The 13,517-nt window shown below is 39.2% G+C and overlaps 1 protein-coding gene across 1 annotated transcript in view; it reads right to left on the reverse strand.

Annotated features, from left to right (window-relative positions):
• Adgrv1 (adhesion G protein-coupled receptor V1) overlaps positions 1–13,517 on the reverse strand; it is a 497,830-nt gene that overhangs the window by 278,317 nt on the left and 205,996 nt on the right. Inside the window, exons 77-78 of the mRNA XM_021180004.1 lie at positions 8,749–8,991; positions 753–1,160 (exon numbers count right to left, since the gene is read on the reverse strand). Coding sequence (XP_021035663.1) covers positions 753–1,160; positions 8,749–8,991 — 651 coding nt within the window. The remainder of the gene's footprint in view (positions 1–752; positions 1,161–8,748; positions 8,992–13,517) is intronic.

Raw genomic sequence — 13,517 nt, forward strand, 5'->3', positions numbered from 1 at the left:
ATTGGACTTGCCAACTTTATATGCCCCAGTACAGGGGAATGCCAGGGCCAAGGGGTGGGGGTGGGTGGGTGGGGGACTGGGGGGGGAGTGTATTGGGGACTTTTTGGATAGCATTGGAAATGTAATTGAGGAAAATACCTAATTAAAAAAAGAAAAAAAAAAACCAAATATCCCACTGAAAACATTTTCAGTAATTAAAGGTCTCCACGTAGGGGGCTCATGGATGGACCCAGACCTGTATGCTTGTAGATAAATATGTTAAAAAAGCATTATCTCAGTAAAAAAGCTTAAGACAAGCTATAAAAATCTTTTTCTTCAGTAACAATAGTTTTGAGATATCATTTTCCATTTATAGTCTTGAACTTTTATTACCTCTATATAGTTCCACATTTGTAGAAGAATAAATTAATAACTGACCTCATATAAATGCTGACTAGGGCAAATCCATGCAAATGAATGCCTACAATTCTTTGGCTGATCCTTATTCGTACTTTTCAACAAAAAATTTGTTGTTGGATTATTGGATTCTGGTTATCCCAACTTAACCACAGTTCCCACTCTAAGAGCAATGATGTCAAACAGGCCTTACTCAAGAAAAAGTACAGGGCAGGAATCTCACTCTTCTGGTTAGAAATTACATTTGGTTCTTACTTCATATTAACAGGCATTATAATCGATGAGGTATCTGTTTTGATTTGGGCTTCCTGATCTTTCCACTGAGCTGTGCACTTACGCTGGCAAGGATGCCCTACCTTTTCCATGATGAGCATCACAGCACTGAGCTGCTCATCTGTGCTCTCTGTGGCTACTCGCAGATTGAGGCTGTGGAGCACTCTGTTGAGAACATCTTCATGTAGGGGCTGATGTAGCAGGTCTTCAAGCCCCCAGACAGCTTGTGAATCCACATCAGAGATGAGAGTGATGTTGGCAGTCCCATACACTTTATCAATTCTGGCACCACCTTTTGGGTCAAAAAGCACAATCTGAAAGCGTTTAGGAAATTTATTTAAAGACCCTGTTTCTGGTGTTAAGACAACATCCAACACCGCACTTTTCTGGCCAGGCTCGAAGACCAATGTGCCTTCTGTCCTCACAAAATCCTTCCCAGAAACAGCTGGAGATATGAGGACCCGACCAACTGTTTCAGCGCTCCTCAGCTCCTGAAAATTAAACAAAGGCAGGAAAATGAGGCTACGATGTCTCTAAAGTTATCCTAATATTATTAAACGAATTGGCAGTAACTACACTGCCACTAAACATAGACTTTATACTTTTCTTTATTGCCTTCAATAAGCTACACAGAGGTTAGGGAGCAGGGGGTTTGCTTGCACCAAGATGAACCAAAGAGTCATGGATTGACACCGTTGTCTAGATCAGAATCCAGTTATGAACACAGCAAAAGTTATGCTTTAGATTGCACAAGCTGGGAAACTAAGCATGGGAGGTGAAGAAGTAGTATTTAAATTTTAATCTCACCTAGAAATTTAGGGCCAGGGAGAATTGAAGGTGGAAGGTGGGATGTAAGAAGGATTATGCTCTTTCTTACCCTTCAGTATGGAAATGAGCTACTGGATTGGGTCCCTAAGTAACGTATGCATCCAATTTTCCAAAGTCATCAACATTTCTTGAGGATGTTTTAGAAAGTTCAGGATGAATACTCCAGCCAAGGAAAAGTCAAAATAGTGTGTCTTTATTGAATACTGACTAAAGATTAACTTCCTAGGCAGTCTAGTATGGATATTGGAATGCAGAATGGATGGGCACACTCCCGACACTCCCAGAACCTAAGATTCTGGCAGAGGACACACATTCTGAATGGAATTACTACTATGTTGCTCCATGGTCATGAGTGAAGGGAAATAAGGCAAAGTAGGCAGAGACACAGGGTGATGGCACCTGTGTAGTAGGCACAATTATAAGCCAGGCTGGACATGGAATCTCAACAGAGGCCTCATTAAATGACTGTCCATAGGCTTACCTCAGAATACAGATTCTAGATCTAAGGTGAAGTATTCTAGGCAATGAGAACAACAATTTAAAAGTCCCTGTGGGGAGAACAACCTAAAAACCTGTTAGAAAGAACTTGAAGGCCGGTGCGAATGGCAGGGGCAGTGTCAGACCCTGACATGAGGACTGGATGGGGTCCCGGCATGTGTGGCCATAGTTTGAAGTGTCACTAGAAACTACAATATGGAAACAGAACAGAACAGTGTGAATGCAGTGAGTAGGATATTCTGCTACATTTATCAGGGCTGAGAGGAACATGAGGACTGAGGACAATATCTAATTACTGGCCTATTGCAGGATATTTGAACACACCATCGTGAACTGGGAAAATCTGTTTCTAATTGGGGCTAAGCCTTTGATCCTAGAGCTTTCTGTTTATTTTAAACAAGTATTTGTGGTGTGGCTTAGCCTGGCACACACCTTTAATTAAAGTGCTAAATAAAGTCAGCAATAGAAAATGAGGTGATCAAACATAAGTAAACAGAAGAGAGGGGCTTTAAGTTGAGAGGTATTTAAGACAGCCTGGAGAAAGAGAAACAAGTTTTTCCTTCTGGATGTCAGTGGAAGAGGAAGGTCAGCCGAGCTCTCTCTGCCTCTGAGCTAGCAGGCTTTCACTTTAGCATCTGACTTCCAAGTCTTTATTTGGTAAAAATCAAATGTTTGGGATTTAGTGTTTTAAATACACACTGGCCAGGATGGAAGAGTTACTATATAGATGGTGGGAAACCAAGAAAGTATTATTTATGACCTCCACAAAGTTTGTCATGTCTCCTAGGCACTCCACTGAAGATACCAACTTAGAACAGACAATCAAAAGAGTGTGACTTTCCTTCAGTGCGTGCTCTGAGTTATGACACATGACAGCTTCAAGGGAGTATCTCCTGAATATATGAGAAGATCCTATTAGCTGCACTCACACTCTGTTCTGAGCCTTTCTACCCCTGTATCCCTTGACTGAGCTGTCTCAGAGCCCTGTGCAAGCATATTCCCTAGCACATTCATAAAACACTTAATAAAACAGGCCACGCTCCTGTTTCCATCCTGTAGTATCCAAACATGGTCAACTGTAGACTCATTTAATGAAGTATAACAGAGTAAGTGACATTTTCATCACTTCAAGTAACAAAGACCAGAAATTCATTCTTAATGACAGCACAATACAGATGGATAACATAAGTTACGCTAAAACTGTGGTATTTTTGTACATGCAAGTGAAATGTATGTGAGCATGTTTGGTTTGATTACATTATTCCAGCTACAGTGAAGTATAAGGATCGATACCATTACACAGAGAGTTTTCAGCTCATGAAAAAAACTATTGTATATTCTTATCTTCTAATTTCACTGATCAGGGAAGCAAGAACAAAATACAGAACTCCCTGAGAAGTAAAACCATGATTTCTGACTTTCTTGTTTGTTTCCTATCTTTTCTTTACATTACTGTTCTCCCATACAATATATCCTGACCCCAGCCTCCCCTCCTTCCACTGCTCTCAGCTCCTGCCCGAACCCATCCACCCCTCCTTCTTCCCTGTTCCCCTACACACTTGCCCTGTCCCCCAGATCCACTGCTCCTCCACTTCACATCAGAAAAAAAGCAGGCCTCCCAGGGTTATAGAATGCAACATAACAAGGGGCAATAAGACTGGGGACAAACCCTCAAGTCACGGCTGTGTGAGGCAACCCAGTAGGAAAGAGGAGGATCCCAAGGCAAGGCAAAAGAGTTAAGATAGCCCTACTCCCACAGTCAAGGATCCCACAAAAAAGCCCAAACTAAACGACCATAGCATGTGTGATGGTTTGAATATGCTTGGCCCAACGACTGGCACTATTAGTGTGGCCCTGTTGGAATAGGTGTTGAAGTAGGTATACTGTGGGTGTAGGCTTTCAGACCCTCATCCTAGCTCCCTGGAAGCCAGTTTTCTCCTAGCTACCTTTAGAACAAGAGGTGGAACTCTCAACTCCTCCACACCTGTGTCTGCCTCAATGCTGCCATGCTCCCACCTTGATGATAATGGACTGAACCTCTGAACCAGTAAGCCAGCCCCAATTAAATGTTGTACGTATAAAGAGTTGCCTTGGTCATGTGTCTGTTCACAGCAGTAAAACTGTAACAAAGACAGCATGTATGTGAAGGACGTAGCTCAGATCCATGCAGGCTCTGTGATTGCTTCTTGGGTCTCTGTAAGTCTCTATGAGCCTTGCTGAGTTGATTCTATGGGCCACGTTCTCCTAGCATCCTAGACCCTTCTGCTATGGTTTCTGATTTTAAGCTGTCCCTTTTGATTCTAGGTGTGTCTTCTTATATTGAACTAAAAAGCAAAGCAGTATTATTTCCTATATTTTCTACTCAAATTCCCTTATTGTCAACACCTTGCAAAATGATATTAACACTGACAGGGTCACAAACAATTTCCATTTCTTAAGAATCCTTTACAGTAACTTTCACGATCACTCAGTTTCCTGCCTGACAGTCCCTCATTGTTCTAAATGAGGATTAAGTTCTGCATTTTTATGATGTTGTGACTTTCATATGTGAATGGAATCTTTCACCCTACAATTTTGGAGATTTTTTTGACATGATCATTAGATTACACTGGCTGATGTGTCTCGATGGCTTGTTCCTTACCACACTTAGTAGGAGTTCACAGCTCATCTAGCCTTTTGCCAACTGATGGACAGTTTTATTATAATAAGCTACCACAAATATTCATGTAGAGATTTCTGTGTAACAAGTTTCCATTGAAATAAATGGCCAAGACAGTAATTGCATGGACCTGCATAATTCATGTGTAGTTATTTAAGAAACTAACATCTTTCAGATGGTTATATCATTTTACATAGCCACCAGCAATAAACAAATTAGCCAGTCTCTGAATTCTTGCCAGTATTAGGTATTGTCACTGATTTTATGACAGCCATTCTAGAAGGTTCAGATAAACTCTCCGTGGCACACTGAACATCATATACAGATATGTCCTCTAGTGCAATGTCTTCATGTACCACTCTGGTTTTGCTTACTGTATTCTTCCTTGCATAATCATAAACCCATTCTTCTTATCACTGCATTTGAATTTACAAGATGTTCTGTCATGGTGTTCTTTCACTGGGAGCATATTGATATGAAAATATTACTTTTCTAATGCCTTAATTTCTCTTTCATTGTGTAGGGATGTTTTTCTACAGGTGAAATAACTTATTTCCACCATTTAGAAGCTACAATTTATAATTGGGCTCCAACACTTCGCTTCAGTATTTTCCTCTCATTTTTAAGTTTTTATAGTTTGATTATTATACACTGTTATTGTTAATATCATCAACCTCACAGGATCTAGAACCACTGAAGAGTCAGGCCTGAGAAGACCTATAAGGGATCACTTAGATTATGTTAGCAGAGGTTAACCTACCTTGAGTGTACACAGTAACAATCTAGGATCCGGAATCCTGGATTGAATGAAGGTAGAAAGCTGGGTGTGTATCTGACTCGTCTCTCTCTGCTTCCTGACCATGGACACAGTGTAACCACTGCCTGTGTGCATCTGACTCATCTCTCTCTGCTTCCTGAGCATGAACACAGTGTGAGACTGCCTGAGCCTCCTTCGCTTCACTGCTGTGATGGACAACATCCTTAAACTGTGAGCCAGCACAACCCTCTCCCTCCTGAAGTAGCCTTTGTCTGGTGTTCTGTCACAACAAGAAGATGATTACAGCACCTTAATAAAGGATTTTCTTTTTCTTATTTATTTTGCCTGTGGATTGTTTTTTAGTTTCTTCAACATATGTTCTAATAACCTTTGTGAAATTAAAAGCATTCCCATCTCTATTCTTTCAAGTGTTTTCTTTTCAATCCCTATCTCTTTCTTCTTTCTTTCAGGACTTTAGAGTCATAAGGTTAACTTTTGCTGTTGCAGCTTTGTAGGTCCCTAAGCCATGCTTTGTTAAGTTTTCTCAATCTCTCTGCTGCCGTTGTTCAAACAGAGGACCAACTATCATACTATCTACAAGATAGGTCTTTCCTTTCTCTTTGTTCTGCTCCTGAGATTGTCTAGGCCATTTTAGTTATTGTTTATCCACATGTAAAAAAATCTCCTATGCTACTCTTTATGTTCTCTATTTACTTCGTAAGAGTTCTTCTTTCCATATTTAGACAATTTCTTTCACTTGTTTAACTGCTGATTAAAGCATGTTGTGCAGCTGTGTTAAAATCTTACTGAGTATTTCTCATATTTGGCTCATCTTATTGCTGACATCTACTTATTACTGTTTTCCATTCCACTTGAGATCATTCCATGCTCTGATGAGACAGATCTGTGTTGACTGGTACGTGTACATGTTGTACCTTACCTCAGGAGACTCGGGTTATTGTTTGTTTGTTTCTTATTTATTTATTTATTTATTTATTTATTTATTTATTTATTAGCTCATTTTGACACTGCTATGAGCAAAAAAGGGAACTATTCCTCCTGACAGTTGGGAAAGTGCAGTTTTTCCTCGCTGGTTTCTGAAGTAGAGGGAAGGAGGGCCTTCTTTATCGTTAGGTGGAGTTGAGAACTTGTCAATAATCTCACCTCCACTGGTCTCTCCTCTGAGAACCTCTCCATTGCCATTCAGCGTTCTCCACTGACACTTTGCCAATGCTGGGCACCTTTAACTGTTAGACAGTGGGCAAAGTCCTAACTCTCAGCCTGGTCCTCTGACATGGCATGCAGAGATCAAGGTTCCCGCAAGGGATTCTCTCTCTCTCTCTCTCTCTCTCTCTCTCTCTCTCTCTCTCTCTCTCTCTCTCTCTCTCTCTCTCTCTCTCGTTCTCTCACTCCCTCTCTCCCATCCCAACCCCCCATCCTCAGCCCCCTCCCCAGCTGATATGGATAAAGTTGGGTAAAATCTTTCTGGCATGTTTGACCAGAGAATACAAAAGATTTTCATCTAAAAGCTTTCTAACTTGCTTATCTTTCCCTTCCCTTCCCTTTGCACTGCAGAATACACACCTGCATGGGGTGTCCCGATCCTTGCATTACGCACATTATATCTGTATGAGGAATTTTGTTATTTGCACTACAGACAGCATATCGGTACGGGATTTCCCGCTGCTGCTACTTACACTACAGACATTATAACTTTATGGGGAATTTTGCTCCTTGCACTACAGACAGCACATCTATATAGATTTTTTTTTTTACTTCTTTTCCCCCATGACTGAATCCATATGACAAGTTCTTCAGCTCAAAGCCTTGGGTATAAGGGAAAAAGAGAACTCTAGAACTTGCCTTTCTAGGTACTATGTGTGCCCAAACCCCCAGCTCATTGCTCCTCTCCAGTTTCAGAGACTCCTAATATTGTTCTATGTGTAACACCAAGGCTCTGTAGTTGATCTCAGTGGGGAAAGACGTATCTGCTCCATGGTCCAAAAAACAAAGTCTTCCTTTATAGGAAAAGCCTCAGATTCCAGCCTTCACTTCCATGTCAAAACTGTGAAGATGGAGCCCTGAGTCTGTGATCACAGAGTAGTGTGTCTAGTGCACCACAGCCCTGAGTCTGTGATCACCAGGAGTGTGTCTAGCTAGTGCACCACACCCTGAATCCGTGATCATGGGGTAGTGTTTGTCTAGTAATTGGAATAGCAAGTATGTCTACATGGATACATATATCCATCTATCAACTCCTCAAGTCTCTTATCTGGGCATGTGAACTTGTTCATAAAAGTACTTCAAATATCATCATTGTAGGCTTTGTATCTCTGGTTGCCCTTCTTCTATTCTATAAACTCATGACCTGATAGTGATAATATTTCTTGAGTGAAGTGTGAGAATGAAACACAAATTTTTTTATCATTTCTCTTCCTATCATAAACATGGTAGACAAAATATTAAAATCTATTATGAATGAAAGCATTTTTTTCTCTCTTGTTTGTCATACTATAACCAAACAAAACGGAGCAGCTCTCACCCATGATTCTCAATCTACCCTCCTATTGCCTGACTCTATCACATTAGGCATACCTCTGCTTTATTGGATGTGTAAAATGGTGGATTGTTGGAAGCAGTCAATGGTGGTAAAGGGGAAAGTCAGAAGTGATATGGGAAAACAACAGAGAGCAAAAGTGGGAGAGCTATCATCTCCACAGTCAAGCTTTAAGCAGAATAGACAACATATTTTTTTTTTACTGTATTAGAATGTTGCTGATGAATCCAAATAAAAGCAGTAGGGCTGAAAAGTCATATGAGAGTATAGGAGCTAGTCTCCTCATGTGCTCAGCTGCTGCTCTGAGCACCGTAAACCCAGCCATTCTTTCACTGGACACCATGTGAAACGATGGGTAGGCAGGAGTGCAGTCACCTAAAACCAGTGTTGTGTACAACTTAAGCTTGGTCAGTATTTAAGGATATGAAGAAAAAAAAATTCAGCTAGTTTGAATGTAAGCTGTAGGCAACTTCGGCAATTTGTTCAAGTCCAAAGAGTAGCAGTGGAGGAAGCACTGGGCTACAGCTGTAGAGATGTGACAGATCAGAGTTCAATGGGGTGCCTTGGTCGGACATTGAAGGCTGCCAAATCAAAATAGCCTGTGATGTTAAAGCACCACCTCCTAGTTACGAGGGGTAGGGTAGGTGATAGAAGGAGAAAACAGTATAACACACAAGCACTCAGCAATCATCATATCGTCAGAAATCGCTGTTTAGATTACTGTTTCATTACAGTCTCAGCATATACAACTCGTATATGACTATACCTTTGCAAGCCTACCTGGGTACTAAAGTTAACAGACATCATGATTCCTGTCCCAGAATCTCTGGCCACCTGCAAACTGATCAAAGTAGACTTCTTGTGAGCCACTGCCAGCCGAGAACCCACAGAGAAGGAAACAAGGCTCTGAGGGGCACCACTCTTGGAAAGTTTAACCGGAGCAAATCTGGCACTGTTGTTTATAGCTGCCCCAGCAGTGACGTCATACAGCTCCACAAAGAAAGGCATTTCAATTTGATGCACCTGATAATGAGGAAAAGAAAGATTTAACTATTGCAAATATACTCCTGTTTTTATATATTTCTATGACTAAGCCATGCTACAGTTCATCTACAGCATTATATAAATGAATATACACATTTACATTTTATATATGTATATATATTCATATGCATGTAATAATAATCAAAAAAGCAGAAGCTATTAATTTGAGAATTGATGGGAACATAAGAAGGTTAAAGGGAGGAAAGATAGAAGAGGATGGAGGGGGGAAAGGAAGGGAGAAAGTTGTATAATTCTATTTTAATTACAAGCATGTTTAACAGAAACAAATATATAGTTAAGGAAACATTTTATATAATTACAGAACTAAATTTTTACATTGAATCACTATGGCAACTATGTTTTTTGGGTTTTTGTTTTGTTTTGGTTTGGTTTGGTTTTGGATTTTTTACTTCTTTCTTTAAAACATCTTTTTCTTATATTGGGCTTCTCACTGAAGGTTAAATGGCTGTAGTGATTTGAGTAAAAATGGCCCTAATGGGCTCATATAGTTGAATGTTTAGTCACTAGGAAGTATGAAGGATTAGGAGGTGTGACCTTGTTGGAGTAGGTGTGTCTTTGTAGGAGGAAGTGTGTCACTGGGGTTAGGTTTTCAAGTTTCAAAAGCCAAGTCTAGGCCTGGGCTTTCTCTTTCTGTCTATGGATCAGTATGTAGCTCTCAACTACTGCTCCAGTGCCATGCATGCTGCAATGACATTGTTGTGATAATAATGGATTAAACCTCTGAAACTGTAAGCATGCCCCCCAATTAAATGCTATATTTTAGAAGTGTTGCCTTGATCATAGTGTCCTTCACAGCAATAACAAGTGACTAAGACAAGGTCCAAAAATAATATTCCTAAGCTCAATAAGCAAATGATGAATAAATAAATGTATCCACAGAACCAGCTGATTAAAAATTGATGAAAGCAATAGACTATTCAAATATTTTTCAACATAAAATATCTCAAATATGGATATATAACAGCAGGATTCATAAAGATTTCATAATTAGATACATATATATGATACCTTAAGTATAAAAATAAAAATTGTATAATGTTTACTCCATGTGGTCAAAAATATTTACATAAATATTCAAAGCTTAAACAAAACATTACACATTATAGCAGTTTTCTCAACACTGATATCAGGTAGAAACCAGGGCAGAGTGCAAAGTTAAATAACACTGTAGGTTGTAAGAAAAAAAAGGATGAGGGGAGAATTGAACTTCATGTAAGATTTACTTATTTACCGTTTCTTTTGAGATAGGGTCTCATGTATCACAGGCTGTTCTTGAACTCAGTGTGTATTCAAGAACAACCTTGAAAGGGACCCTGATATAGCTGTCTCCTGTGAGGCTTTGCCACTGCCTGGCAAATACAGTAGTGGATGCTCACAGTCATCTATAGGATGGAACACAGGGCCCCTAGTATAGGAGCTAGAGAAAGTACTCAAGAGCTGAAGGGGTCTGCAACCCTATAGGTGGAACAACAATATGAACTAACCAGTACCCCCAGAGCTCATGTCTCTAGCTGCATATGTAGCAGAAGATGGTCTAGTTGGCCATCATTGGGAAGAGAGGCCCCTTGGTCTTGCAAACTTTATATGCCCCAGTACAGGGGAACGCCAGGGCCAAGAAGTGGGAGTGGGTGGGTAGGGGGGTACGGGGGAGGGTATAGAGAACTTTTGGGATAGCATTTGAAATGTAAAGGAAGAAAATATTTAATAAAAAATGTGGGAAAAAAAGAATAACCTTGAATTTCCTGAAGCTCCATCTGGTCTACCTCTCAAGGACTAGGATCAGGTGTGCATCAAGACTTCCTGTTTATGTGGCACCAAGGCATCAAACCCAGGGCTTGCTTTGTGCTAGGCAAACACTCTGTCATCTGAGCTACAATCTCAGCCCACATTTTTTTAAAAAAGGTGTTTAAGTTTTAAACAAATATGAGGATATATTGATAACAAGTTCTGAAATTTCATATAATTTTCAAATAACATTGTATCAAATCAAAATTAACTCTCTTCATCCTGCATCCTTGTTTTTCTCCTCCCTGAAACCACCCATTCTCTGAAGTCTGAACTGCTTCTTATAACATGTTGTCAATCTTCTGATTTTACAAATGACTTACTCTTATAGAGAAAAATCTGAATTGTTTAACTGTCTTGTTAGCATTCTGGCATATCCAGTTAAAGTGACTTGATGTATTTTCAGCTGCACATGTCATTGTCTAACCATACATTAGGCATATTTTTATCTGTCAGCAAGAGTCTAATCTATCATTTGTTTTGTGATAATTTGAATGAAAATGAAACAAAACAACAAATCCTTCTTTATGATCCAAAAAAGCTCCATCCGTGTCACTCATTAAATGTTCTTAATCTCGCTTTCAATGTTTAAAGAAATGGGTTTAGCTATCCAACAGCATATAAAATTCTTTACTTTTGCCAATACACTGTCCATAAGTGTTAGAATGTGGAAATAAGTGTATTCTTTCCAATATGAGAAACTATAGTTAGCAAAAGCAAGAAGCTGAAGCAGTAGGGAAAGTAAGGCAACTGTATTTCAAGAGCTAATATTCCCTAATGGCCCTGGGAACTTGAATTCACAATAGTCTCTTTGAAGTGAGGAGTTTGGCATATTAAGTTCCAATAGACACTCTTGTCTTTATTTTCCAGTAAAATATTCCTTTTCATTGTGATGATGATTAGAACATTACTTATAACCACTTACCATCAAAAGAACGAGTTGTAACTTAAGTAAAGAACTATCTAAAAATTGAATAGTGTACAGATGGAAGCCTACATATAATTAGACTGGAGACAAAATGAATCTTCCAGCCAGGCAAAGAAATGCTCTATTCAGACAATGTGCCTGAATTCTATTGAGGAATAAGATTTAAAAATCATATCTGAGCATCTCCAGACCTCACATGAACTCATTGCACATGTACGTGCTTTGGGACCCTCTTCTAGTGGGGGCATTTGTACTTTGGGGTGGACTTTTGCCTTAACTAGTAGAAAATTCCTCCTTCAGGAGTCAAAAGTGCTCAGAAGCAGAAAAGTAAAAACAAAACAATATTTTTCTAAAGGATATTTGTACCAAAGTCTAAATGCTTTAGTTTAAATAGATTTGGTGGGTTAAGAGCGTGCCTGCTGTTTTAGGGTTTTTTGTTTTGTTGTGTTTCGTTTTGTTTTGTTTTGTTTTTCCTGTTCTAATAAATTAACCTGACAAAAGCAACTCAAAGAGGTTATTTGGCTCACAAAACCAGATTACAATCTACCACTGTAAAGAACTCAGGGAAGTGAGAAGTTGAAGTAATTAATGACATTACATGCACAGTCAGGGGCACAGAGCATGAATTAGCACAGGCATGCTAGGTCTTAGGGCCTTTTCTCTCTTTATTCCATTTAGAGAAAAGCCTGTAAACTGGTGCTGCTCATATTCCGGGCAGTTCTTCCTGCCTCTGTTAACCTAGTTAAGAAAATGCTCACAGGCACACCTACATGCCAATGTATTGTAGAAAATACCTCACAGAGACTTCCTTCTAACGTGATTCTACATTGTGTTGACAACCAAAACCAAATACCCTATTCCTAAGCTAGTTCTTATTTTATATGTTTTCTTAATATAGGTCTATGAGATAATTCATCAGAGAAAGGGTGAGTTGACTAAAATTCAAAAGGTGGATTCTAACCTGTCTAAGAAGTTGATGAGGCAAGTCAGTTAAATTCTTCATAAGTTAAAAATGAAAGAAAATAATTATGGAGTTGACAATGGGGAAAATAGAGTTAAAGGTTTTAAAGTTGAGGGTCAAAAAACTGGACCAAGGGAGACACTGCTTTGAATTGTTGTGTCACTTTGCACACAGACGTGTTCTGTGTATCTGTGTGTTCACATGTGTGTGTTTGTGTGTGCACACGTACATGTATAATATTTGTAAACCTCCACTAGTGTTGATACAGCTACTGCAGAAGTTCCTCAGGCTCCTGGCCCATCCCTTCTTACTAAAAGCACTATCAATCATCTCTAAGGGTCAATCGATTTCTTGCCAAGAACTGTGCTAATAATCTTCATTTGTTATTAAAACATTGAATCTTCCTAGTAGCCCATTTATTAATCCATTTAAACCTGGGAGGCCAATCAAGGCTAAACACCTTATCTATTACTGCCTAATTAATTAGTGTATGAACTAAGATTTGAACCAAGATCTTCTGTCATCAGAGCTAAAACTCTGCCTACCACATAGTCTGCTGAATAAGCTCTGTATAATTTAAACCATTTCTCTGGCAACCACTGAAGACAGCTCTTAGGACAAAAGGTTCTCACAGGCTCTCAAACCTCATTGCAAAAAATAAAATAATAAAATAAAATAAATGACTTCTGTATTTCCTGACTTATACTGTTAGCTCTTAGTTTGTAAGAAATAAAAGGAATCCAAACTTGAGAAGCCAAATCCATGCAAAATAATCAAACATAGTTTGTGAAAATGAATAGAAGATTGTTG

The sequence above is a fragment of the Mus caroli genome, chromosome 13 (genome assembly GCF_900094665.2).
Source record: "Mus caroli chromosome 13, CAROLI_EIJ_v1.1, whole genome shotgun sequence".
Classification (NCBI taxonomy): domain Eukaryota; kingdom Metazoa; phylum Chordata; class Mammalia; order Rodentia; family Muridae; genus Mus; species Mus caroli.